Source organism: Oryctolagus cuniculus, chromosome 16 (assembly GCF_051225735.1).
Source record: "Oryctolagus cuniculus isolate XC-2025 breed Fujian yellow rabbit chromosome 16, ASM5122573v1, whole genome shotgun sequence".
NCBI classification, from domain to species: domain Eukaryota; kingdom Metazoa; phylum Chordata; class Mammalia; order Lagomorpha; family Leporidae; genus Oryctolagus; species Oryctolagus cuniculus.
In genome coordinates, this window is record NC_142882.1 from 9,284,010 (window position 1) to 9,308,839 (window position 24,830).

Consider the following 24,830-nt stretch of genomic DNA (forward strand, 5'->3'; position numbering starts at 1 on the left):
GTCAGGTGTATGTGTGTGTGTGTGTATGTGTGTGTGTGAGATGCTCCAGGTGGTCAGGTGTGTGTGTGTGTGTGTGAGTGATGCTTCAGGTGGTCAGGGGTGTGTGTGTGTGTGTGTGTGTGTGTGTGAGAGATGCGCCAGGTGGTCAGGTGTGTGTGTGTGTGTGTGTGTGTGAGTGATGCTCCAGGTGGTTAGGTGTTTGTGTGTGTGTGTGTGTGTGTGAGAGAGAGAGAGAGAGAGAGAGAGAACGAGAGACGCTCCAGGTGGAGGTATTTGAGTTAAGTCATGCACACAATACGAAGGGAGGTGGGCGTTCGGCTTAGTGGTTAAGAAGCCAGTGTCCCACACAGGGGGACCTGGGTTCTGTCCCTGGCTCCCTCTCTGGATGCCAGCTTCCTGCTAATGCAGACCCTTGGAGGAAGTGGTGAGGGCTCAGGTGATCGGGTTCCTGCCACTCAAGTAGGAGACCCAGATTAGGTTCCAGGCTGCCAGCTTTAGTCCCTGGGCTGTTGTCGGCATTTGGGGGAATGAGCTAGCCAATGGGAGCTCTCTCTTTGTCTTTCACCTCTGCGTCTCAAGTAAACAAATAAATAGTTATAAAATAGAGAAATAGAAGGAAGTTGGGTAAGGGCATACTGGTTAGAAAGGTGTCTGGGCCAGTGAACAGGTACAGGGTAAGTGAAGCACCTGCTGATTGGTCCAGATGGGAGCCCTGGGTGACAGTGCTTGAGTCACGTGACTAAAGCTAGCCCAGGTAAAGGTCTGGGGCTCAGGTGAGGGTGTATGCATCAGGTTGCTAGGTAAGGGTACCAGGTTCATGAGAGGGAGTCAGGGGCAGGTGTATGTGTGAACTGAGTTGGTACTGCAAGTCAGGTGAGGGTGTACCTGGGATGTGTGGGTTCAGTTGGGGAGTCCTGGGTGATGGTATCCATGTCAGCTGGGGAGGTATACCTGCCACACAGACCTGTTCAAAGCAGCTGAGGGCCCTTGGGCCAGGCTTGGCACGGGTGTCTGGGATGCGAGGTTGTGTAGATCAGGTGAGGGCGTGCGAGTGTCCAAGGCAGGTGCGAGTGTCCAGGCCATGTAAAGGTGTACAGATGATCTCACCATGGACCTGGCCTCTCTCTAAGCTGTGGGCAGGGTGAGTGTCTGGGTTAGGTGATAGTGTCTGGGGCTTGAGATGTGGTTTGAGTCCAGTGTGGTACCTGGTCAGGGAGTACAGGTCAAGGCCAGGTGCACCTGTGGGCAAGAGTGGCCAGGCTCGGCAGTGAGAGAACACCTGTGCCCAGGGCTGTCTGTAACAGGAGAGGATGACTGTGGTGGAGGTGCCTGGATGTTAGGGCTGAGAGTGTACATCTGGTCAGAGCTGCTGGGCATGCACCTATGGATAGGCTGCTTGGGCCAGGTGAGGGTGTGTCTGTATATGCGTAGCTGGGCCAGGTGAAGATATAGTGAATGGACAGGTGTATCTAGGGTGGGTGAAAGTATAGCTAACGAATAAATTTGTCCAGAATAGGTGAGGGTGGCCCTGTGGCCCAGGCTTCCGGGTGAGGTGAATGTAATTGTGGGCAGACATATCTGGCCAGGTGAGGTTTGATGAACAGCTGATTGCGTACATTTGGGCAAGTATGTCTGGGCCTTGTTAGGGAGTACCTGTGATGGGACAGTTGTGTCTAGGCTAGGTACATGTATACCTGGGGCCAGGTATGGGCAGGTGTGTCTAGGCTAGGTGCGTGTATACCTGGGGGGAGGTATGGGCAGGTGTGTCTAGGCTAGGTGCATGTATACCTGGGGGCAGGTATGGGCAGGTGTGTCTAGGCTAGGTGCGCGCATACCTGGGGGGAGGTATGGGCAGGTGTGTCTAGGCTAGGTCCATGTATACCTGGGGGCAGGTATGGGTAGGTGGGTCTACCTGTGATGGAACAGGTGTGTCTAGGCTAGGTGCATGTATACCTGGGGGCAGGTATGGGCAGGTGTGTCTAGGCTAGGTCCATGAATACCTGGGGGCAGGTGATGGTGTACCAGGCTGGAACCAGGCTCTCGCACACGTCCACCTGCTAGTGCCTCACCTTGAAGCGGCGGTCATACTTGGTGACCGAGTCGGCGAAGTCCACACGCTCCCTCTTGCCTAGGAACTGGCGCAGCTCCGGCCGCTCCTCCAGCCCCAAGTAGTCCCCGACAAAGTTGCGGTTGATGCTGTTTCTCCGCCGCTCTTTCTTGTTGAGGAGGATGTTGGAGGCTGAGGGGACAGGTGGGGGGTAGGGGTCATGGCTCAGCTCTTCTGGGTCCATCTGTCCAGGGCCTGAGCCTCCCACCGGAAGCCCCTCACCTTCCTCCCGCATCTCCTCGTGCTTGCGGACTGCCACGTGGCGCCGCCAGGCCTTCTGGATGATTCGGGCAAAGCCGTCGAACTTCCGCTCTCGTATCTCCTCCAGGAGGAAGAGCTTGGACAAGACACAGGGCTGGTGGGGTCCTGAGACCTCCCCAGGGGCTGCAGTCTCAGGTTTCCCCTGGTCCACCCCATTCCTATGCATCTGTTCATGTGCATGCACACACGTGCACTCATATGCTCTCATATGCACTCACACACATGCTCCAAAGGTGTTTTTCGGGGGCCCGTGTTTGGTCCAGCACCTGCGACACACGCATCCCATATGAGTGCTGGTTCAAGTCCTGACTGCATCACTCCTGATCCAGCTCCCTGCTAATGTGCCTTGGAATGCAGCAGAAGGTGGCCCAAGTTCCTCTGGCCTCTGCCACCCACGTGGGAGGCTTAGATGGAGTTCTTGGCTCCTGGCTTTAGCCTGGACAACCCTGGCCATTGAGGCCATTTGGGGAGTGAACCAATGGATGAAACATCTCTCTCTATTTCTGTCTCTCCACCTCTCTCATTCTCTATAACTGCCTTTCAAATAAATAAATAAATAAATCTTAATTTTTTTCTTCCTCCAATGACTGGACCTGGTGATTCCTTCAGATGGGGTGCACACACCTGTGCATTAAATTACATATATATGTGTGTATATATATATATATATAGCATGATTTTTTTAAAAAAGATTTATTTAGGGGCTGGTGCCATGGCTCACTTGGTTAATCCTCTGCCTGCGGCACTGGCATCCAATATGAGCGCCGGGTTCTAGTCCCAGTTGCTCCTCTTCCAGTCCAGCTCTCTGCTGTGGCCCGGGAAGGCAGTGGAGGATGGCCCAAGTGCTTGGGCCCCTGCACTCCATGGGAGACCAGGAGGAAACACCTGGTTCTTGGCTTCGGATTGGCGTGACGCACCAGCCGTAGTGGCCATTTGGGGGGTGAACCAATGGAAGGAAGACCTTTCTCTCTGTCTCTCTCTCTGTCTAACTCTGCCTGTCAAATAAAAAAAAGAGATTTATTTATTTATTTGAAAGAGCTACAGAGAGAGGAGAGACAGAGAGAGGTCTTCCATCCGATGGTTCTCCCCAACTGGGTGCAACGGCCGGAGCTGTGCCGATCTAAAGCCAGGAGCCAGGAGCTTCTTCCAGGTCTTCCACCCAGGTGCAGGGGCCCAAGCACTTGGGCCATCTTCCACTGCTTTCCCAGGCTGTAGCAGAGAGCTGGATCAGAAGTGGAGCAGCCGGGTCTTAAACCGGTGCCCATATGGGATGCCAGTGCTTCAGGCCAAGGTATTAACCTGCTGTACCTCAGTGCCAGTGCTGCATTAAATTATACCAAGGGGTTTGTCTTACTGGCTTCAGATCCCAGCTCTGCCACTGGCCAGCTCTGTGATCTTTCCAGAAACAGCAAAGACATCACAGTGTCCCATATGCTAATGAGGCAGTCACATGCCATCTGTCAAAGGTGCACCCTGGTTCAGAGAAGGCAGAAACAGGAACCAGGGATGGGTGTTTGGCGCAGTGGTTAAGCCACTGCTTGGGATTCCCACATCCCATAACTGGAGTGCCTGGGCTTGGTTCCCAGCTCCTTCTGCTTCTCATCCTGCCCCCTGCTACAGTGCATCCTGGGAGGCAGCAGATGATGGCTCAAGTGCTCTGGGTCCCTGCCACCCAGGATGGGGACCTGGATTGAGTTCCAGTCTCCTGGCTTTAGTGTGGCCCCAGTCCTGGCTGTTGCAAGCATGTGGAGTGTGAACCAGTGGACAGAAGATCTTTCTCTGTCTCACTCACCGACTCTGGGTTCTTGATGAAGACCTTGGTGCTCCCCATCTGGTACTGGTCGGGGTCCATGTTGACCGCCCGAAGCAGGTGCTGGATCCCCTGGCGTTCATCCCCACGCCACCGCGGCCATGTCTCAGGGGTCAGGATGGCGTACCTGGAGGCAGAGGGGCGGTGTGTGTGTGTGTGTGTGTGGTCGGAGCAGACAGGGCGGGTCTGTCATTCTGAAGGGGGGATGGGGTTCGTTGAGTGCAGGGGCTGGGGGCTGCTCACCTCTGCAGGAACTTGGGAAACTGGCGGCGGTAGGCGAAGCCCGCCCTGCGCACACGGATGTTCTCCTTCAGGCCCAGGTACTCCACCTGGTGCTTGACCCTGGCAGGGAGAGGGGTCTGAGTCCCTTGCGGGTGGGGGGCTGGAGGCCTGCATGATTGGGGGTGGGGTGAGACCTGGGGAGGCGGCTCAGGGATCAGTCTGGGGGTGACTTCTGTGGGGGTGGGATCTTGGGGAAGGGGTCTTTTCTCGTCCTGGCAGTCAGTACTGGGGGTGGGGTCTGGGGAAAGTGGGGGGCCTGGGCTAGCCGCTTGGTCAGCCCACAGACAGGCTGGGGTCATCCTGGAGGTCCCAGTCAGCTCTCAGTGTAAACCTGGGGCTGAGCCTGGTCTCACCTGCTCTCCTCCCAGTCCCGGGGCTTCTTGGTCTCGTTGGGCTTGATGCAGCGGATGTAGTGGGGTATGCACCTCTTCAGCGTGGCCACCAGGTCGTTGGCTTGTTTCTGCAGCGAGGAGAAGGGGAGGGGGCGCACAGGTGGGATCGTCGGGCCTCGTCTCCGCCCCAGCCCCAGGAGACTCGGATGTCTAGGGGGCATGGGGAACGGGGCTGGCGTGCAGTGCACCACAGGGAACCCGCGTCTCTGCTGTGTGTGTACCCAGCCCGCAGACTGTCACACTGGCACTGTCACCTTTGCCACACTCACTGCAGCCTGGCCCAGACAGTGCTTAGAAGGCCTGGCTGACTGCTTCACAGAGCAGTGAGGAGAGTTCATTTCTGCCCGCCCTTCATGGGGACGGGAACTTTGGGCGTCGGGGATCACGTGTGTGTCTGGGAGGGGAGCCTTGGGTTGCTCAGGGGGAGGGGGAGGACCAGAAAGGAAACTGTTCAAGGTGGGAGGACGGGGGTGTTGGATGAAGCTAGTTCCTCCTGTATGTAAGATAGGTGTTAAACTATCACCAGGACGGGACCCCCACGTTCACAGCCACGGGTGCAAGCAGCCCGGATATCCACTGACGGGTGAGTGGGTGCACACAGTGTGGTCATCCACACAATGGGATATGAGTCATGCGACACAAAAGGACAAGCCCCATGTGACTCCACTCCTAGGAGGTCCCTGGGGTCATCAGAGCTACAGAGACAGGAAGTAGAGTGTGTGGGAGGTGCCAGGGGCTGAGGGAGGGGAGTGAGTTGTCTCCTGGGGGCGGAGTTGCACTTTGGGAAGAGAAGAAAGTTCTGGAAACTGATGGTGGTCAGGGTTCAACAGCCACAGGAATGTGCTTAATGGGTAAGATGGTCCACTTTATGTGGGTGTTTTACCGCATTAAAAACAAATTATCAACATCTCCCTAAAAGTTCAATTTAGGTATTTGAGGGGGATGTCAAGGAAGCTGCTTGAAAACTCCCAAACCCAGAGCTGGAGGAGACTTCTGTGGTATGGAGGGTGCCAGAAACAGAGGCAGAGGCCCCGGGGGATGGGGGAGAGATGGGGTCTGGGGACTGGAACACTGGGTCGAAGCCTCACTTTGATCTTGGAGCCGGCAGTGCTGGGGCGGCCCTTCTTGTCTACGTCCAGCTTCTCGGGAAACAGCATCCGGAGGAAGGCCCTGGGGGGCAGAGAGAGGGGTGGCAGGTGCATCTGGGCCCTGGGGTGCCCTTCCCCAGAGGCAGGGCTGCCCCAGTGCCAGCACATCAAACAGGGATCTCTCTGAGGGTGAAGGGTGCTGTGATGTCTGAGCCGGGGAGTGCTGGTTTTGTCTTTTCTTTGGGTTCCTTTTTTATTTTTTTGACAGGCAGAGTGGACAGTGAGAGAGACAGAGAAAGGTCTTCCTTTTGCCGTTGGTTCACCCTCCAATGGCCGCCGCGGCCGGTGCACTGCGGCCAGCGCACCGCGCTGATCTGCTGTCAGGAGCCAGGTGCTACTCCTGGTCTCCCATGGGGTGCAGGGCCCAAGCACTTGGGCCATCCTCCACTGCACTCCCGGGCCACAGCAGAGAGCTGGCCTGGAAGAGGGGCAACCGGGACAGAATCTGGCGCTCCGACTGGGACTGGAACCCGGTGTGCCGGCGCCGCAAGGCGGAGGATTAGCCTAGTGAGCCGCGGCGCCAGCTTCATTGGGTTCCTTGATTCAGCTGCACTTTTTATATCTTCCTCTGTGATCAGGCAAGGAAGTAAAACACAGCAAGGTTAAATAATAGGGGTCTGGTGCTGTGGCGTAGCAGGTAAAGCCGCCACCTGCAGTGCCTGCATCTCATATGGGTGCCAGTTCGAGTCCCAGTCGCTCTACTCCCTATTCAGCTCTCTGCTACAGTAGAAGATGGCCCAAGTCCTTGGGTCCCTGCACCTGTGTAGGAGACCTAGAGGAAGCTCCTGACTCCTGGCTTTGGATCAACCCAGCTCTGGCTGTTGCAGCCATTTGGGGAGTGAACCAGCAGATGGAAGATCTCTCTGCCTCTGCCTCTCTCTCACTCTGCCTTTCAAATAAATAAATCAATCTTTAAAAAAAAATCAAATAATAAAATACAGTTGGCCTTCTGCATTCGTGGATTCAACCCACGGCAGACCCAAAACATCTGAAAAAAAAAAATCTGTGCCTGTACTGAATACGTACTGACATTTATTTATATGAGAGACATACACACAGAGAGAGAATCCTGCATCTGCTGGTTCACTCCCCAAATGCCAGCACTGTGCCCTGGCTGGGGCCGAGACCAATGGCTGTGAACTCAGTGTGGGTCTCCCACATGGGTGCAGGGACCCAGTCAATGGAGGCATTACTGCTGCTTTCCAGGGTCTGCATTAGCGGCAGTGGGGCTGAGTATGGAACCCAGATACTCTGATGTCGACTCGGAAGTGTTAACCACTAGGCCAAACGCCTGCTCCCAGACTCTTTATTTTCTAGTAGGTAGGCAAAACAGTGTAGCAACTGTTTATGTAGCATTTACCTTGTATTAGGTATTGTTAGGTCATCTAGAAAGATTTAAAGTAGACTGAAGGATGTGTAAATATTAGGCCATTTTATGGAAAGGATTTGAGTATCTAGGGGTTGGGTGTCCTTGGGGGATCCTAGAATCAGCCCTCCATGGATACTAAAGGGTGACTGCCACCTGGGGAAGCATCTTGGGCAGCAGGATCAGGTCCCTTCCTGGGGACCATTCATTCATTCATTTCCTTTGCTCCCTCCCTCCCTTCTCCTCTCATTCTTCTTTTTTAAACATTTATTTATTTGAAAGGCAGAGCAAGGTTGGGGGTAGAGAGACAGACAGAGAGAGGGATCTTCTATCCGCTGGTTCCCCAAATGCCCACAGCAGCCAGGTCAAAGCCAGGCTGAAATCAGGAGCCAGGAACTCAATCTGGGTCTTGCACATGGGTGTCAGGGGTCCAAGCCCTTGGACCATCATCTGCTGCCTTTGCAGGTGCATTGGCATTAGCAGGGAGCTGGATCACAAACGGAGCAGCCAGGACTTGAACTGGCGCTCCAGTGTGGCATGCTGGTGTCTCAAGCCGTGGCTTCACCTACTGTGCCACAAAGCTGGTTCCCCTTACGACAGTTGTACATGTTCATGTTTGCACGTGTATCCGAAGAAATACAAGGGTACTTCAGAAAGTTCTTGGAGAGTTGGCATTAAATGATTAATTTAGGGGGTGGGCATTTGGCCTATTAATGAAGACTGCTGAGTCCCACAGTGGAGTGCCTGGGTTTGATCCCAGCTTCCAGCTCCTGACTCCAGCTTCCTGCTGATGCACGCCTTGGGAAGCAGTGGTGATGGCCCAAGTACTTGGGTTCCTGCCATCCACACAAAGACGTGGGTTGAGTTCCCAGATCCTGGCTTCAGCCCTGGCCCAGGCCCAGTGATTGCAGGAATTAGGAGAGCAAACCAGCAGATGAGTGCTCTCTGTGTCTCTGTCTGCCTTTCAAATAATAATAATAATAAAAGATTTATTTTTATTTGGTGTACAACAGTTTGAAATCCATGCATGTACTAGGGGTCTCCCAGAAGTTCATGGAAAATGCAAGTTATGAAAAAACAAATGCAAGGATTTCCAAATGTTTTGCATCCCAGAAAAACTCATTGTTTCTTTCCATTTGTTAAGAGCATTCTGAAGGACCCTGGGAGCCCCAAGTCCCTTTCACATTGGAACTAGCCAGCAGGAGCTATCTGACTGCACAGCCATCCCCGGAAAGTCTGAGGGGTGACAGGAGCTCTGGGGAAGATGGGGGAGTGATCCCCAGTCCTCCCCACCACCTCAAGGGGGTTCTTCCTGGACGCCCGCACCCCCCAGGGCCACTCACTGCTCACTGGTCTGCATCAGCTCTATGAGGTCAGTGAAGAGGACGTCCCTGTTCCTCTCGCAGAAGCCGCTGACATCATAGGAGACCTGGAGGGAGACATGGGGGATGCTCATAGCCCAGATGGTCGGGGGTCCTGGGATCCTGCTCTGGGAGGGGGTCGGTCGCATCTACAGCTGTGGTTGGAGAAATCTGCGGTTCACAGCTCCCGGGCTCCTGGGTCTGATGTTTAAGTTGAGGTTGGAGGGTAGGTGCTGCAGCTTGGATCTGAGGCAGGGGAGGTAAAAGTTGTGAATCCCGATTGGGGGGGTGGGAGGCTGCAGTCCAGGTTGGGGGAGGGTCCCTGGGGGCTGCTACTTAATGTGGAGTCAATTCCAGTCAGCCTAGAAATCTGTGGTCAACTGGGGGACTGGGAGGCGGGGCCAGGGAGGTCAGAGTCTGGGCTGGGGCTGCTATCTTGGGTAGGGGGAGGCTCTCTCTAGTCCTGGCTGGGGGAACACCTGACCATTTTAGGGGTTGGTGGGCAGTGGTGTTAGCTTGGGGCAGAGCCTCCTGGGAAAGCCAGCTGCCCGTGCCAAGGTCTCGGGAGCAGGGTGGGAGAATCCACAGTGCTGTCTACTGCGTGGGAGGCCAGTGGGTTTCTGTCGCCTTGGGTGGGGGTCAGTAGGGAGCCCAAGCCCACTCTGAAGGGTGGCGGCTTACAGCAGATGCCTGGGGGCGGTGCTTGCAGATTTGTTCTGGGGGGGGGAGGGTCTCTAGGCACGGGGAGAGTGCTGGTGATCTGTTGCCCAAGCTGGGGTTATGGGGAGGGGCTTGTGTCCTGTCTCTTAGGGGGAGCCACTCTGTGGGTTGGGGGAAGCTGAGGCCATGAGCAGGGGCCAATGGGTTCCTGCAGCCCTGCCAGGCAGGTGCAGGGGGTTGAGAGTTCCTGGAGTCAGTGGGAAGGGGTCCATGGTGGAGGGTGGGGCCTGGAGGAGGGGGCTTATGGAATCCTGCAGTCCTGGCTGGGAGTCCCTGCAGGGTTGTTCCAGTCTGGGTATGGGGGCGGGGCTGCAACCTGGTGTCCCTGGGGGCACAAGGACCATCATAGTGGTGGGGGCCCAATGCCGGGGCATCACGCACTCTGCCGGCGTAGTGGTGGATGACGAAGCCGGCGCTCCAGCTGTTGAAGTGCTCGTGGGTGCCCACAGCCGCCTGCAGCTTCTGCAGCAGTGTCTGGTCGGCACCGCCACCCGTGGCGTGCATGGTGGCGCACACATCGTCCAGCACGCTCATGATGCCTGGCGGGTTCTGCGGGGACAGGCGGGAGGGGCTCACTCAGGCCTGGCCCTGCCCCATGTTGCTCCCCTAGCGTGGAGGTGGAGGTAAGGACATGGCCAGAGCTGAGGGCGGGGCTTCCAAAAAGTGCTAGTGAGGGACTCAGCTGTGTGTGGGGGTCCCCCCGGGGAAGCTCTACAGGAATCCACCCTTCCTTTCCTTCCAGGGACTGAAATCAATTGGTGGGACACCTGTCAGTTTCGACCCCTCTGATTCTGAGCTAGTCTGCCTTGGGCAGTGTTTGTTGAATGAATAAGTGACTGGTGAGCAGGTGGGCAGAATGAATGGATGACTGCAGGGCTATTTCAGCTGTGCTCCACCTTCTGGAGGGAGTGGACACAGGGTAGAGAGGGCTCCTGCCCAGGGTGTCATAGCCCCTGTCTGGGGTCTCCCGGCCTCATGTTGGGGACCCTAAGTTGGCCCAGCCCTCACCAGCTTGTTTTCGATGAGGTCGCAGACGACTTTGTTGTTGAAGTACTGGATAGGGGTCCAGCGGATGCCCTCCTGGACGTACTCCTCCTGGAGGTGGACATGGGGGCGGGTGGAAGGGGTGTGGCCGGTACCCCTTGCATGCCCCTCCCCCCATCACCCAGCACTGTTGCTGGCTCCTGTGTGGAGCAGGGAACTCAACACAGTTCTCCCATGTGGGTGGCAGGGATTGGAGCCATCAGCTGCTGCCTTCCGGGATGCACACGAGCAAGAAGCTGGGATCAAACCCCTGCCCCCTCATATGGGAAGCGGGCACCCAAAGTGACTCTTGACGGCTGCCTCCAAAATGTCCTCACAGTCAATCAGGAAAGGGCCCATGTTGTGGTGCAGCAGGTTAAGCCGCTGCCTGCGACGCCAGCATCCTGTATGAGCGCTGGTTCCGATCCAGCTCCCTGCTGGTGTGCCTGGGGGACCAGGATGGAGTTCCTGGCTCCTGGCTTTGACCTGATCCAACCCTGGCTGTTGTGGCTGGATCTGGGGAGTGAACCAGCAGGTGGAAGGCCTCTCTCTTTCAGTCTCTCCCTCTCTCTGTTGCTCTGCCTTTGAGATGAAATAAATAAGTAAATATTTTAAGAAATCTTACGATGGAGCCTGAGCAGGCAAGCAGAGAGAGAGAGAGAGAGATGGGAACAGGGTCCCCCAGCTGTCCATGTCCCTCACATGGTCCTGCCCCCCGACTCCGAGTGCCCCGGCCCTGCCCGCGCCGGCCGACCTGCTCTGCCTTCAGGGTGAGCTCGATGAAGATCTGCTGCAGCTTCTCATTGACAAAGTTGATGCAGAATTGCTCAAAGCCGTTTTTCTGCCAAGGGGGGACAGGCACCCTTCCTTCAGTGGGCCCCCGCTGGGGGCCAACCCCAGCTCACAGGGAGGGCAGGGTGTGGGCCAGGGGGCGGGGCCCAGGGGCCGCGAACCTGGAAAATCTCGAAGCCGTAGATGTCAAGCACGCCGATGCTGTACTCTTCCTGGGGCTTCTGCATGGCTCGGTTGATGGCCTGTGAGCGAGGTGTGGACAGGAGGTCGGTGGGCATCCGGGCAGGCCCTCCCCAGCCGGTTCTCACTCTTGTGAAAATGTTTAAGGCAGAGAGAGAGAGAGAGAGGAGCCAGGAACTCCCCATCCAGGTCTCCCGTGTGTGTGTGTGTGTGTGTGTGTGCGCGTGTGGCAGGACCCAACTGCACGAGCTGCCAAGGTTGTAACAGCCTCGCCCACCACCCCCCAGGCCCCACTCGCCTCCACCAGGAAGTCAAAGAGGCGGGCATAGAGGCCTTTGGCCAGGGCGTCGCGGGTGTAGGCCGCCTGCTCCACATTGAGCGTGACGTCGATGGACTCACTGCGCCCACCCCAGCGGCTGTCCATCTTGCGGCTGGTCAGCTTCTCCTGCAGGCGCCCACTGTCGATGCCCAGCAAGTAGGCGGGAAAGGCCAGGACTGCCCGGCCACGGGACAAAGGGCGGGCAGCTGGTCAGGCTCTCGGGCCTCACGCCAGCCCCTCCCTCTCCCCCCCCCCTCTTGCCCAGGGACTCTGACCTTGACCCCCCCACACCGAGTTCTCACCCTCCTGGGGATGAGCGGGCCCCCACCTGCCTTCCCGCGCCCACACTCACGGTCCACGCTCTCCACCCGGGCATAATTCCCATCTTCACAGAAGCTGATGTTCCCCAGGTGCAAGATCCCTGCCACGAGCTGCAGGACCAGTTGCTGGACACTGGGCGGGATCCCAATGACCTGCATGGCACTCTGTGGGCACAGCGGGGACAGAACCTGAACCACCAGCTGGACCTCTCCCTCGTCCCCAGGGTCAGGCTCCTGGGGCTGCAGCACAGACTCAGGGAGTCAAGACCCTTAGATCCCCCCACTGCCACCTCCATCCTGCCTTTGATGTCCACTCTGCTGTGTGACCTTGCATAAGTCCCTGCCCCTCTCTGGGCCTCATTCCCCTGGTTTGTAACTTGAGGCGGTTTCCTGCACCCAAGGGCTGGAGGGGTGCCCGGTGCTCACCAGAGTTTCGCTGAAGTCACTCCTGTCGTCTGTGCCGTCGACCTTGTAGGTGTCCGATTGGTTAAGGTAGTAATAGTAGTCAGGCGTCATGAGCCCCAGGTTCTGCCGCTGCTCCTGGGAGGCCCCTTCCAGCAGCTGCAGGGAGTACAGTGGACCCGCGCCTGAGCTGGGCGTGGCACAGCTCCCAGACTTTTCTTGTTGTCTCCTCCACGGCTTCCCAGTGGGGCTCCCTCCGCCCTGGGGCTGTGGCTCCCTGGCCCGCACCTGGTAGTAGATGTGGAAGTTCCTCTCGTTTTCATTCTGCGTGACCACGCGGGACTTCTCCAGCAGGAAGTTGGAGATCTTGCCTCCGTCCGGCTCCCCGCCACGGCTGAACTGAATCTCAAAGTACTTGCCCTGTGGCCGGGAGGGAAACACGCAGCCCCTGCTTGGGTTTGGATGTATTTGAGTGTGGCCTCCAGAGGATCACGAGCTGGAAGCAGCTAGGTCCCTCAGTGTGGCCATGTTGAAACATGGTGGAGGTTTAAGAGTGGGCTACATGGTGCAGTGGGACGTCCACATCCCGTATCAGAGCTTGGGATGGAGTCCAGCTCCTGCCTCCCTGGGAGGCAGAACGTGACAGCTCAAGTACCTGCCACCCATGTCGGGGACCCGGATGGAATTCCTGGCTTCTGGCTCCTGGCTTTGACCAGGCCCTGACCTGGCTGTTGTGGCCACTTTGGGAGTAAACCAGCACATGGGAGATCTCGTCCTCTCTGTTACTTTCCCTTTAAAAAAGGAGGGAGGGGCCTAGTGGGAAGTGGTGAGGTCATTGAGGGTGCTGCCCTTGCAAAAGATTCCAGTAGTTCTCCTGGGACCCAGGTAGGTCCTGTGAGAGCAAGTTCTTATCTGAACAGCTGCTGGGCCCTGTGTCTCGCTGCTTCCTGTCTCTCTCTCTGGCCTGTTCCTCAGGTACTCCCACCCTTGCAATGCCATTGCCATGAGGCCCGCACCAGAGGCTGAATCCATGGGGCAGGGCCGTCTCGGACTTTCAATCTCTCTTTTAAATTTTTTTTACTTACGTATTTGAGGAAGAGAATGAGCTCCTCCACCTATTGGTTCACCTTCCTAAATGCCCATAAACTGCCCCCCCCCCCCCAAATTGAGAGAATCCCCTTGGCTGTCACCGCTGCCTTACAGGGTCTGCAGGAAGCTAGAATCAAGAGCCAGAGCTGGGAACTAATGCCAAGCACCCTGGTGTGGGATGTGGGCATCCTAACAGGCTTTTTTTTTTTTTTTTTTTTTGTGCAGGCCACACAGCTAAACCATGACAGAACTGGACCATAAATCCAGATCTATTTACCTGTTTTGTGTTTCACTGGGCCTAGCAGTGCATCTCACACAAATAAGGAGCCCAAGAAGAATTTGTTGAAAAAGAAAGAATGAATGAAAAAAACTCACTGGACCTGAAATGTGAGTAGGAACAGGAGTAGCATGGCCACGGCTAGGGGAGTATTCATGGGTGTTGGATAGAGGTGTCATGGCCTCCTCAGCTCTGCCGATGGGGGACTCTATTCCTGACGGACCATAAGCAGGAAGTGAGTCTCCCAGCCTATGTCTAAGTAGGTATTTCCTGCTAGGTTTCCCCTGGGGCTGGTGTCCTCTGTGTGTGTGTGTCTGTGTGTGTGCACACGTGTGCATGTGCACACAGGTGGGCTTGTAGACTCACAAAGCGGCTGGAATTGTTGTTGCGCACGGTCTTGGCATTGCCAAAGGCCTCGAGCAGGGGGTTTGACTGCAGGATGATGTCCTTGACGTGCTGGGGAAAGAGGCAGGCAGGGCGGGAAGTGGTCAGCCTGGGGCTGGCAGGCGTGGGTGTGGGGATGAACCGCTGTGCAGGTGGGGCACTCCCGCCTCACCTGGACCTTCTCACCCCCGCCAGACACCTTGGAGATGTAGCCCATGATGTACTTGGCAGCCACCGTCTTCCCGGCTCCGCTCTCACCACTGGGGGAGGGTGGGAAAAGGAATGGTCAGGGGAAGGGCTCATTCTGGTGGACCACTCATTCATTCATTCACTCATTCATTTATTCATCCCTTGAGTACCTACTGTGTGCCAAGCTGATGTTCACAGGGGACAGATGGACAAAAACAATGAGTAAATACGAGTCCAACAGCAACAAGGAAACTAAACCAGGCCAGGGAGCAGAGAGGGCTGGTGGGGCTTGTTCAGATGGGGAGCCCAGGCAAGCTGCCCCCTGGGGAGGGGGCCCCTCACCCCGCACCTGATGATGACGCACTGGTTCTCAGAGTCGATGAGCATGTTCCTATACATGTTGTCCGTCAGGGCGTAGATGTGCGGGGGGTTCTCGTACTGGGCCTGGCAGGGGTGGTGGGGGGTTAGAACTAGGGGCTGGGGCTCTCAGGCCTGTCCCTCCACCCCGCCCCACTGGGGCCCCGGGCCTGGGCCTCACCGCGCCCTGGTAGAGGTCAATCTCGCGGTCGGTGAAGTAGGGCATCTGCTTGAAGGGGTTCACGGAGATGAGCACCGCGCCGATGTATGTCTGGGATGCGGTTAAGGGCCTGTGGCTTGCTCCCCGCAGTTCCCCGCCCCTCCATGGTGCTTCCCAGGGGCTTCCCACCACCCAGCTGGACCTCACGCTGATGCACCCGGAGTCTCTCAGGACAAATCGAGCTTGAGTCCACAGTGGGCCGAGTGGGATTTGCTGTGACTGAGCCGCCCCAGGACAGAGAGCAGACAGGACCACAACTGCCCCCAACCGGAGCCCCGCTGTCCGCCCACCCTTCCTGCCCCGCCCTTCCTCATTCACCTGCCTGCCCCGGCTGGTGCATCTGCCCTTCCGTGTAGACTCCCTTTGCTGCCCACCGCCCCGCCCCCAGCCCGGATACAAAGATGTAGTCATCCATGAACCGCTTGCGCAGGTTGCCCACGATGGCGTCCTCGGTGATCTGGGGCAGCAGTACCATGTCATCTACGCCGCTCTGTTTCACGTTGTGGCTCTGCCAGTGGAAGCGCTCCTTGCTGCCCTGGGGGCGGGAGCAGGGTGAGCTGGTGCCCCTGGTGAGGGTGGGCTGGGCTAGGTCGCTGCACAGGGCGCCTGCATCCCTTAGGCCTATCTGGTGCCAGTCCCGGCTGCTCCACTCTGATCCATCTCCCTGCTAATCCAGGCCTTGAAAGGCAGCAGATGATGGTGCAGGTGCTTGGGCCCCTGTACTGTTGTAGGAGACCCAGATGGAGCTCCTGGCTTCAGCCTGGCCCATCCCATCCCTTTGAGCTCCTGTTGGCCACCAGTTGGCTGTGACCTCTGCCCTCTGTGGCCACCTGTGACTCTGTTCCTCCCCCCCAGCTCCCTCCCTGCTGCCCTGTGGGGCCTTCGTGCTTCCCCACTCTGGGACCAGCTCCACAGCCTTCACAGTCTCCCCCCACCTCTTCCCCTCTCATTTTCTCCCTGTTTTTCCATCAGACAACTCCTGTAGGCCCACAGAAGAGACTGAGGCGCAGATGCCCCCCAAAGCCCTTCACCCCAATGTGGGATGTGGGCATCCCAAGGTTTACCCTAACCCGCTGCGCCATGACTTCCACCCCTGAATTGTCTTCAGAAGAATTACCTGGGGCTGGTGTTGTGGTGGGCTAAGCCGCTGCCTGTGCCAGCATCCCCTATAGAGTTGTGGTGCTCCATTTCTGATTCCAGCTTCCTACTAATGCGCCTGGGAGGGCACTGCAAGATGGCCACCCAAGTGGGGAACCCAGACAGAGCTCCTGGCTCCTGGCATCAGGCTGGCCTGGCCCTGGCTGTTATAGCCGTCTGGGGAATGAACCAGCAGCTAGAAGATCTCTCTCTGACTCTCCCTCTCTCTGTTTCTCTGTCTTTCAAATACATAAACGAATATTTTAAAATTACTTATTTTATTTGAAAAGCAGTGAGAGCGAGCTCTCCTGTTGACTGGTTCATTCCCCAAATGCCCTCAAGAGCAGGGGCTGGGTCAGGAGCCAGGAACTCCATCTGGGTCTCCTACATGGGTGCCAGGGGCCCATTACTCCACTGCCTTCCAGGGTGTGCATTTGCAAGAAGCTAGAATTAGAAGCAGAGCCAGACAGGAAGCCAGGCACCTTAACCAATGCACATAATGTGTGCTCCAGTCCCTGAATGTTCATATGAACGGATCTCTCTACATCTCCTACATCTCTCTATGGCTAAACATCTGAAGCTGCCCGTCACCTTCCCACCTGCCCATCCATCCATTCCACAAAGAATTCTTGAGCCTCTGCTGGAAAGCATTAGGCCTTCAGGTAGAACTCCTGGGCTGGGCATTTGCTCTCGGGGTTAAGAAACCACACTGGACACCCACATCCCACAGTGGAGCGCCTAGGCTTGCGTTCCGGCTCCCCTTCTCATTCCAGCTCCCTGCAAATGTGCACCTTGGGAGGCAGCTGGTGATGGCTCAAGTGCTTGGGTCCCTGCCACCCATGGGGGAAACCTGGATGGAGCTTCTGGCTCCCAGCTTTTGTCCAGCCTAGCTCTGGCTGTTGCAGGCATTTGGGGAGTGAACCAGCGTGTGGATGGAAAATCTCTCTCTTTCTCCCCCACTCTCTGTCACTCTGCCTTTCAAATAATCTTTAGGGGGAGAACAAAAGAGAAGGGTGGGTGGGAAGGGGCTCAGAAGTTGGTAGGTAAGGCCGTGTGGACAAAATGAGGATGGCTTGAGGACCAAGTGGGCTGAGAGGGGGAGGGGCCAGGGAGCACGCACTTGCTGCCTGCGTATTGGAGAGCAGAGACCAAGCACGCTGGGTGGGGGTGGGTCGTGCTTGGGGCAGGAGGGCTGGGCACATCTGTCCTTCCCCTGAGCTGGCTGGTGGGGTGGGGGTGTTTGCAGGGGTGACGGGCACAGCCCAGCCAGTGGGTGGGGACACAGGAAACAGGATTCTGTTTCTGAAGCCTGTGTAGGGTGGGGCCTTGCACAGTAACCCTGGTAACCAGCACCTGCCTGCCCCTCACTCAGGCCCTGGGCTCAGCTTCCCACCCTGTTCCTTCGCGGCATCCCCTCGGCACACGGGGGTCCACTGAGCTGCTCTTGGGTCCCTTTTCTAGGAGGCAGAACATGGCACAGAGAGGCCAGATGACCCCTGAAGTCACACAGCAGGAACACGGTGGTGCAGGAGACAGGGACCCATGAGGCTGCCCCTCCTCAGCTCGGTTGGGTGGCTGAGAGGGTTGGATGGGTCGGGACCGGTCCAGTCTGCTTGTGCTGGGACTTCTCAGGCTGAGCTGAGACCAAGGCCACTTCCCTTTGCTGGAGTTGGGGGCCCAAGGCCAGCTGCCTGGCTGTGCTGGGCCCCAGTACACAGTTCCTCTTCCTGTCTTCCCCTTCCCTCTGGCGGCTCAGTGACCCCCTTCCTCTTGCAGCCCTGCTGGGCTCCATCCTGTCCTGAGCATCCCGGCCTCCTAGACCGGCCCTCCTTCCTGCCAACCTTGCAGCCATTGGCCTGAAAGAGGGAGTGGCTTTTCCCCAAGAGCATCCAGTGTGCTCACGTCTGAGTGGCTGCAGGGGATGTGGAGGGAGGGGGGAGGCTGTGTCACCTCTCCAGGCCTCAGTTTCCTCATCTGTCAAACAGACTTCACAATGACTCCTCCGAGAGTGGACGTTGGGAGAGAGAAGCCCTGAGGTGTCTCAGGACACGGTGGCTGGTGGATCGGTGTCTGGCAGAGGCCTGGCCTATAGGAGCTGATATTAATAAACACACACTGGATGAGTGAGTGAATGAATGAATAAGTGAATGAGTGAGGTACCATGGGTCTGAGACTGCCCCTGCCCTGGCTCAGGGGTATCCTCCCCTGCTGGCTCAAGTTGAAACTGTGGCCTCCTAAGTCCCTTCTCTTGGGGGTGGGGAGCTACGAAGAGGCTGTGGTCGCAGTGGCCACAAGCTGTGTGACTCAACTGGCTGGGGCTGTTGTGAAAGACAGGGCTTGAGGTGGCCGGGGTGGGGGTGGGGGCAGGAGTATCTTCCTCCACCCAGGGGACAGGCAGGGACGGCTGTCTTGGTTTGGGCGGAGGGAGGGGCTGTTTGTGGTCAAGGTGACAGCTCCAGAGGCGCTGGGCACTTGAGATTGTAGAGAGCACACTTCCTGAAGTCCCCTGGGCACGGAGGCAGCTGGAGACGCGGCTGGGGCCTGGCCCCACTCTTGGGGAGTGCAGTGAACCCCAAAGGGTGAATGGAGTTGCTCACTGGAGACCATGTGGGAGGGGACTGAGGAGAGGCGGGGCATCAGCCAGGGCTCCCTTGGAAGGCTGGTCTGGCAATATGGAGGTGGGTGTGTGGGTGCTGGACCCAGGTTGCTTTGGGAGGCAGGGTCAAGGTTCAAAGAAGCCTGGGGGGTTGGGCAGGGGTCTGCATTACTCCTGGGGATCTCTCACCAAGCAGGAGGAGGAGAGGGGGACAGAGTAGGGGAGGAGGAGAAGAGGAAGGAGGAGGGGGAGGAGGGGAGGGGAGGGGGAGGGGGAAGGGAGAGGAGGGTGTGAGGAAGGCGGTGGCTGTCAGGGTGTCCCTGGCAGTGGCTGAGTGGAAACTCCTCTTCCACTCTGGTTTGTGCAGCAGATCACCGTACTCCCCTGCCTCCGTTTCATTTGCGAAATGGGAACATCAAGGGCCACAGACCTCACCGGGCTGCACACAGCTTCAGCGAGGCCAAGGAGGTCACGCATCAGTGCTGGTCTTCCTGGCCACGGCCGTCAGCAGCCTCCGTGAACTGGCTGGGTCCCACGCACCCAAGGCCCAGGGCTGTGGGCTGCAGGTGGCGCTGACTGCTCCAGGTCACCTGCTCCCTGAGCAGCTCAGGGACAGCAACGAAAGAGCCACTTCCTTCCCTCACCGCTGGGGTCCCGTGGGCTGCGGTTGCCAGAGGAGATGTGAAGCCGCTGCCGGTGGGGGGATCCTGGGGCTGCACCCAGCATCCACGCACTGTGCGGGCAGCAGTCTCCCCTCCCTGCCTCAGGTGAGCGCTGGGTCTCACTTCCTTCCTGCTCAACAGGAGGCCCTTACCACCCTGCAGGAAACCGGGTTTCTCCTGCCTTGGGTATTTGTCCGGCAGGTGGAGCCTGCTGAGGGGGCCACTCCTCACCTCCTCCAAGAGCCCCAGGCCTTGCCTTGTTGGGGATGAGCTCCTGAAGTAGGCCCCCAGCCCCCATGGTGGAAACCTGCCTGTCTGACTCGGCGCTGTCTTTACTCGAAATGTCCCATCAGTTGCAGGTCTCACTGATTCTTCCTCCTGAACCCCTCTTTTTAAAAACATATTTTATTTATTGGAAAGGCAGGACTGAGAGAGGGAGAATCAGAGTCAGAGAGAGAGAGAGAGAGAGAGAGAGAGAGAGAGAGAGAGATCTTCCTTCCGCTGGTTTACTCTCCAAATGGCCACAACAGCCAGGGCTGGGGCAGGCAGAAGCCAGGAGCCAGGAGCTCCATCTTGGCCTCCCAGGTGGGTGGCAGGGGCTCAGTCCCTTGAGCCATCAGTGCTACCTCCCAGGATTCACATTAGCAGGAAGCTGAAATCAAGAGCAGAGCTGGGACTTCAACCCAGGTACTCTGATATGGGACATGAGTGGCCCAAGCAGTGGGGGAGAAGGAGGAGGAGTGCAGGTACCCACTGCACCCCACAAATTCCCCCGACTTTCAGTTTTTTCTGTCTGTCCCATGGCCCCTGTCCCTGGACCAAGCAGCCATGTCACTGGCCTCCTTGCTTGAAAACAACCACCCCATCATCACCAACCAGTTACCGCCTCTGAGCCCCAATATAGTCAAACAGAAACTGCTAATAACCTTCGTGCCAGCGCCACCAGCCAGGGTCAAACGGGGGAAAACCATGCTATCATCAACCTTCCCTACAACCGGTCTCCACCAACAACCATCATCAATAACAACAACTAGCATCGACAGTGACAGCCACCAGCAACAACACCAGCCAGCAACAGCCACGTGCAGTTGACTACCATTAAATGGTCCACAAGGGTTGGGTGCTGTTGCACAGTGAGTAAAGCCACTGCCTTCAATGCCACATGGTCACTGGTTTGAGTCCAGGCTGTTCCACTTCCTGTCCAGCTCCCTGCTAATGCTCCTGGGAAAGCAGTGGAGGATGATCCAAGTGTCTGGGCCACTGCACCCAGTGTGGGAGACCCAGAGAAGCTCCTGGCTCCTAGCTTCAGCCTGGCCTAGCCATGGCCATCATGGCCATTTGGGGAGTGAACCAGTGGATGGAAGATAGATCGATTGATTGATCGATGTCTCTCTCTAACTTTGCCTTTCAGGTAAATAAATAATAAAAAAATCCCATAAAGCAACAACCATCATCCATACCTTTTTTTTTTTTTTGAGAGGCAGAGTTATACAGTGAGAGAGAGAGACAGAGAGAGAGAAAGGTCTTCCTTCCATTGGTTCACCCCCCAAATGGCTGCTGCAGCCGGTGCGTCATGCTGATCCGAAGCTAGGAGCCAGGTGCTTCCTCCTGGTCTCCCATGCGGGTGCAGGGCCCAAGCACTTGGGCCATTCTCCACTGCCTTCCCGGGCCACAGCAGAGAGCTGGACTGGAAGAGGGGCAACCGGGACAGAATCTGGCACCCCAACTGGGACTAGAACCCGGGGTGTCAGTGCCGTAGGCGGAGGATTAGCCTAGAGAGCTGCGGCGCTGGCCAATCCATACCTTTTTCAAACACCACCAATAAATTGCTACCACCGTTACTGATCACTGTCACCAGAAGTCAACCATGAACTCCCAACAGCACCATCACAAGGATCCAAGTAATGGCAACTACCCACTGCCAGTTTCACTGAGCCAGCATCCCCAGCATTTCTAGCTGAAAACAACCAACCTCTACTGACCGATGTTCAACACCAGTTTTCACTAAAGACAACTGTCACCACCACCAACTCACCTACAGGAACCATGTACCTGCAATAACCAACACCAGTGACCACCACTACCACCACTACCACCACCAACTCAACAACTCCCCCACAAGGACCATCGTCATCACCAACCTGTAACACCAGTGTCAATGACCACCACCACCACCAACTCAACAACTCCCCCACAAGGGCCATCGTCATCACCAACCTGCAACACCAATGTCAATGACCACCACCACCACCAACTCAACAACTCCCCCACAAGGACCATCATCATCACCAACCTGCAACACCAGTGTCAATGACCACCACCACCACCACCAATTCAACAACTCCCCCACAAGGACCACCGTCATCACCAACCTGTAACACCAGTGTCAATGACCACCACCACCACCAACAACAACTCAACAACTCCCCACAAGGGCCATCGTCATCACCAACCTGCAACACCAATGTCAATGACCACCACCACCACCAACTCAACAACTCCCCCACAAGGACCATCATCATCACCAACCTGCAACACCAGTGTCAATGACCACCACCACCACCACCAACTCAACAACTCCCCCACAAGGGCCATCGTCATCACCAACCTGCAACACCAATGTCAATGACCACCACCACCACCAACTCAACAACTCCCCCACAAGGACCATCATCATCACCAACCTGCAACACCAGTGTCAATGACCACCACCACCACCACCAACTCAACAACTCCCCCACAAGGGCCATCGTCATCACCAACCTGCAACACCAATGTCAATGACCACCACCACCACCAACTCAACAACTCCCCCACAAGAACCATCATCATCACCAACCTGCAACACCAGTGTCAATAACCACCACCACCACCACCAACTCAACAACTCCCCCACAAGGACCATCACCAACCTGCAACACCAGTGTCAATGACCACCACCACCAACTCAACAACAGTTACACACGGCAACTCCTGCAGAGTCCCCGAGGCTGAGTCATCACCTATCAGCACTGGTAAATCCAGCAGCGTTTGCCCTGCCCGGCAGTGGCAGCTACCCTTAACTGAGTGCATCTGCTCCATAAAGGGCTTGACGGTCACGGCTGCATTGACGCCTTCAGTCACCTCCCGGCCCCCCACCTCCACAGGGAGCCCCCAGCCTCCTGGATGGTCTCCATTCATTTTCTCTCCTACCGTCTTTGATGTGTCTCTCACCTCCCAGACCGTCTGCTGAGCCGACTGTTGACTCAGCACTTTGCCCGGCTTCCTGAGAGGATTGCTGTTCTCTCGAGCAGCGAGTCACTTCCTGTGTTCTTTTGATGATAGTCTGCCCATCTGAGCTCCTGAGTCTTACTCTGTCTTGGAAGAGCTCCCATTCCAAGCTCAGAACCCCCACAGGGAAGCTTGGTTGTGACTTGGCCAGAGGGATCCTTGACCAGGGATGTCCAATTTTCCCTTGACTTTCTGGAAGGAGGTGCTCTTCTCTCTTTGCCTCTGTCCTGCTCAGCTGCCTGCTGTGGCTGCCAAGCACCCTTGTCTCTGTGCCAGCCATGGGCCCTCATCCTAAGATCTGAAGCTGTGGGAGTGGCTTCCCCGTGGTCAGCTCTGGCTCCCTCTTAGCATGCCTAGCCGGGGCAGGGATGGGACACCGTTCTCACTGCCAGGGGCCATTTGGATATTGGTAACATCATCCACAGACCAACTGAAAGACTAGCCTGCTATAGATGGATCAGAATTTTGAATCCCACATGCTGTTGCCTCAGCAGGGCCAGACCAAATAATTTTGCAGACATTATAGGGACCTCGGGCTCTAGACCCATGATCGTGACAGTCTCCCCAACCTTGTCACAATGAGCTTCAGCCCTCAACCTCAATAGGCAGTGACCCTCTGGTTGCAGACTTTCTGTTACCATCGCCATGAGCAATGCCACTGGACGTGTGCAGTCTCCCCGCCTCCGCCCTTTGTGATTGCTACAGCTGAGCCACCCACTGCCCCCCGGGGCACACCGTCACTGCACCCCACCACCCAGGAGACACAGCTTCCTCTCCCAGTTGTGAACTTTGAGCGGCCATAGCCACAGACCACCTCCCCTCCCACCGGAGGCTCCAGTGCAGAGGCCCCCAAGGAGCCAGACCAGCCGTATCAGACCAGCTTCCAAGCCTGAGGCCAAGAGAGGGGAAGTAACTTGCCCCAGGCCACAGCGGGGAATGAGGGACCAAGCAGGGCTGGAAACTGGATTCCCTAGCCCCCTGCCAAGGGGTAAGTTCCTGAACCTGCATGATTCCCTTGGGGCTGTCTTCTGTGTCTTGGACCACCTGTGGCTGCTCCCCTCCACCAGCATGGTCCCCTGGTAAGGGACACTGGGGACACCCGCGCCACACCAAGGGACCCTCAGAGGGTCTGCCATTCTAGTTCTCATCACCCCACTTTCTTGTGTTTTTCCGGGCACCTCCACCTGGCTGGTGCCCCCCTCCCTTGCATGTCCAGGACCACCCAGGAAGGACTCACCATTCTTTGGGGCCGGTGTCTGTGCCTCCTGGGGGGCACCCGAGTGGGCTGTGACAGGGTACAGGTTCAGGGGGGTCCTGGGGGCGGCTGGGGCATGGCCTTCCTCCCGCTCCTTCACTCCGCTCCCAGCCCTAGTTCCTCTTACCGTGGCGGTCCCCCTCTCACTTCCTTTGACGGGAGGGGCCCTGGCCCTGGGGGCGGGGAGAGCCTCAGAGGTGGCAGGCAGGGCCCACAGAGCTGGGGCCCCAGGCTGACAGCCCCCAGGACGTCCCTCCTCCGGCTCCCCAGGGACAAGAGCTGCAGCCAAGGGCCTCAGGTCAGCTGGCTGTGGACCGACCTGCTCAGGTCTCCTCAAAACTGGGAAGCAGGGTTTCAGACGTTCGCCCTGGGAGCCCCCCAGGCGACCTCCCTCTTCTAGAGCCACCTCTGCCAGCCCTCCCCGCACAGCCACCCAGGGCAGCCACGCCTGTCTGGGTGTGGTTGCGCCCGCGAAGGGGGAGGGGACCAGGAGTCAGGTGCGGCTGACCCAAGCTTTGGATGTCAGCTCTGGATTTACCACCACCACCTTTGCTGTGCTACCCACCCCCGGGACATCTTGGTCTCCCCATCTTTCTCAAGAGCCCTTCTGGGTGGGATCCCTTGTGTTAACGCGTCCTGATCTTGGAGACACCGACACACCGCGTCCTCCTCCAGCCATGTAAGGCAGCGCTTGACCCAAGTGGGCACCGGCCTCTGGTCCATGCCCGTGAGTGGTCTTTGTCTCTGCCTGGCGGGGCATCCTCCTTGAGGGTGGCCGGGCATGGCGCCCCCTAGCGGCTGCTTCGGAAGGAGCCCGTGTCTCTGTCAAGCTCCTTCACTTTGCTGAGTCAACCTGGCAAACCTCGGTGGTGAGAGCCAGGCGCAGGAAGGCCCCGGGCCTGGGCAGGTCC

General features: G+C 57.2%; 1 protein-coding gene across 2 annotated transcripts in view; it reads right to left on the bottom strand.

The window, feature by feature from the left end:
- MYO1F (myosin IF) overlaps positions 1 to 24,338 on the bottom strand; it is a 30,416-nt gene extending 6,078 nt beyond the window's left edge. The window contains exons 1-21 of one of the 2 annotated variants that reach the window (XM_008249129.5): positions 23,902 to 24,338; positions 15,397 to 15,534; positions 14,961 to 15,050; positions 14,772 to 14,866; positions 14,406 to 14,493; positions 14,216 to 14,305; positions 12,772 to 12,903; positions 12,508 to 12,642; positions 12,114 to 12,246; positions 11,741 to 11,937; positions 11,424 to 11,504; positions 11,225 to 11,311; positions 10,456 to 10,542; positions 9,829 to 9,996; positions 8,710 to 8,795; positions 5,941 to 6,022; positions 4,814 to 4,920; positions 4,422 to 4,520; positions 4,161 to 4,305; positions 2,330 to 2,444; positions 2,070 to 2,239 (exon numbers count right to left, since the gene is read on the bottom strand). In XM_008249129.5, the coding sequence (XP_008247351.3) occupies positions 2,070 to 2,239; positions 2,330 to 2,444; positions 4,161 to 4,305; positions 4,422 to 4,520; positions 4,814 to 4,920; positions 5,941 to 6,022; positions 8,710 to 8,795; positions 9,829 to 9,996; positions 10,456 to 10,542; positions 11,225 to 11,311; positions 11,424 to 11,504; positions 11,741 to 11,937; positions 12,114 to 12,246; positions 12,508 to 12,642; positions 12,772 to 12,903; positions 14,216 to 14,305; positions 14,406 to 14,493; positions 14,772 to 14,866; positions 14,961 to 15,050; positions 15,397 to 15,534; positions 23,902 to 23,904 (2,328 nt within the window). In that variant the 5' untranslated portion in view covers positions 23,905 to 24,338. Of the gene's footprint in view, positions 1 to 2,069; positions 2,240 to 2,329; positions 2,445 to 4,160; positions 4,306 to 4,421; positions 4,521 to 4,813; positions 4,921 to 5,940; positions 6,023 to 8,709; positions 8,796 to 9,828; positions 9,997 to 10,455; positions 10,543 to 11,224; positions 11,312 to 11,423; positions 11,505 to 11,740; positions 11,938 to 12,113; positions 12,247 to 12,507; positions 12,643 to 12,771; positions 12,904 to 14,215; positions 14,306 to 14,405; positions 14,494 to 14,771; positions 14,867 to 14,960; positions 15,051 to 15,396; positions 15,566 to 23,901 lie in introns of both variants that reach the window. The other variant, XM_089315464.1, reaches the window with a different exon arrangement.
- Between the last annotated feature and the right edge of the window lie 492 nt (positions 24,339 to 24,830).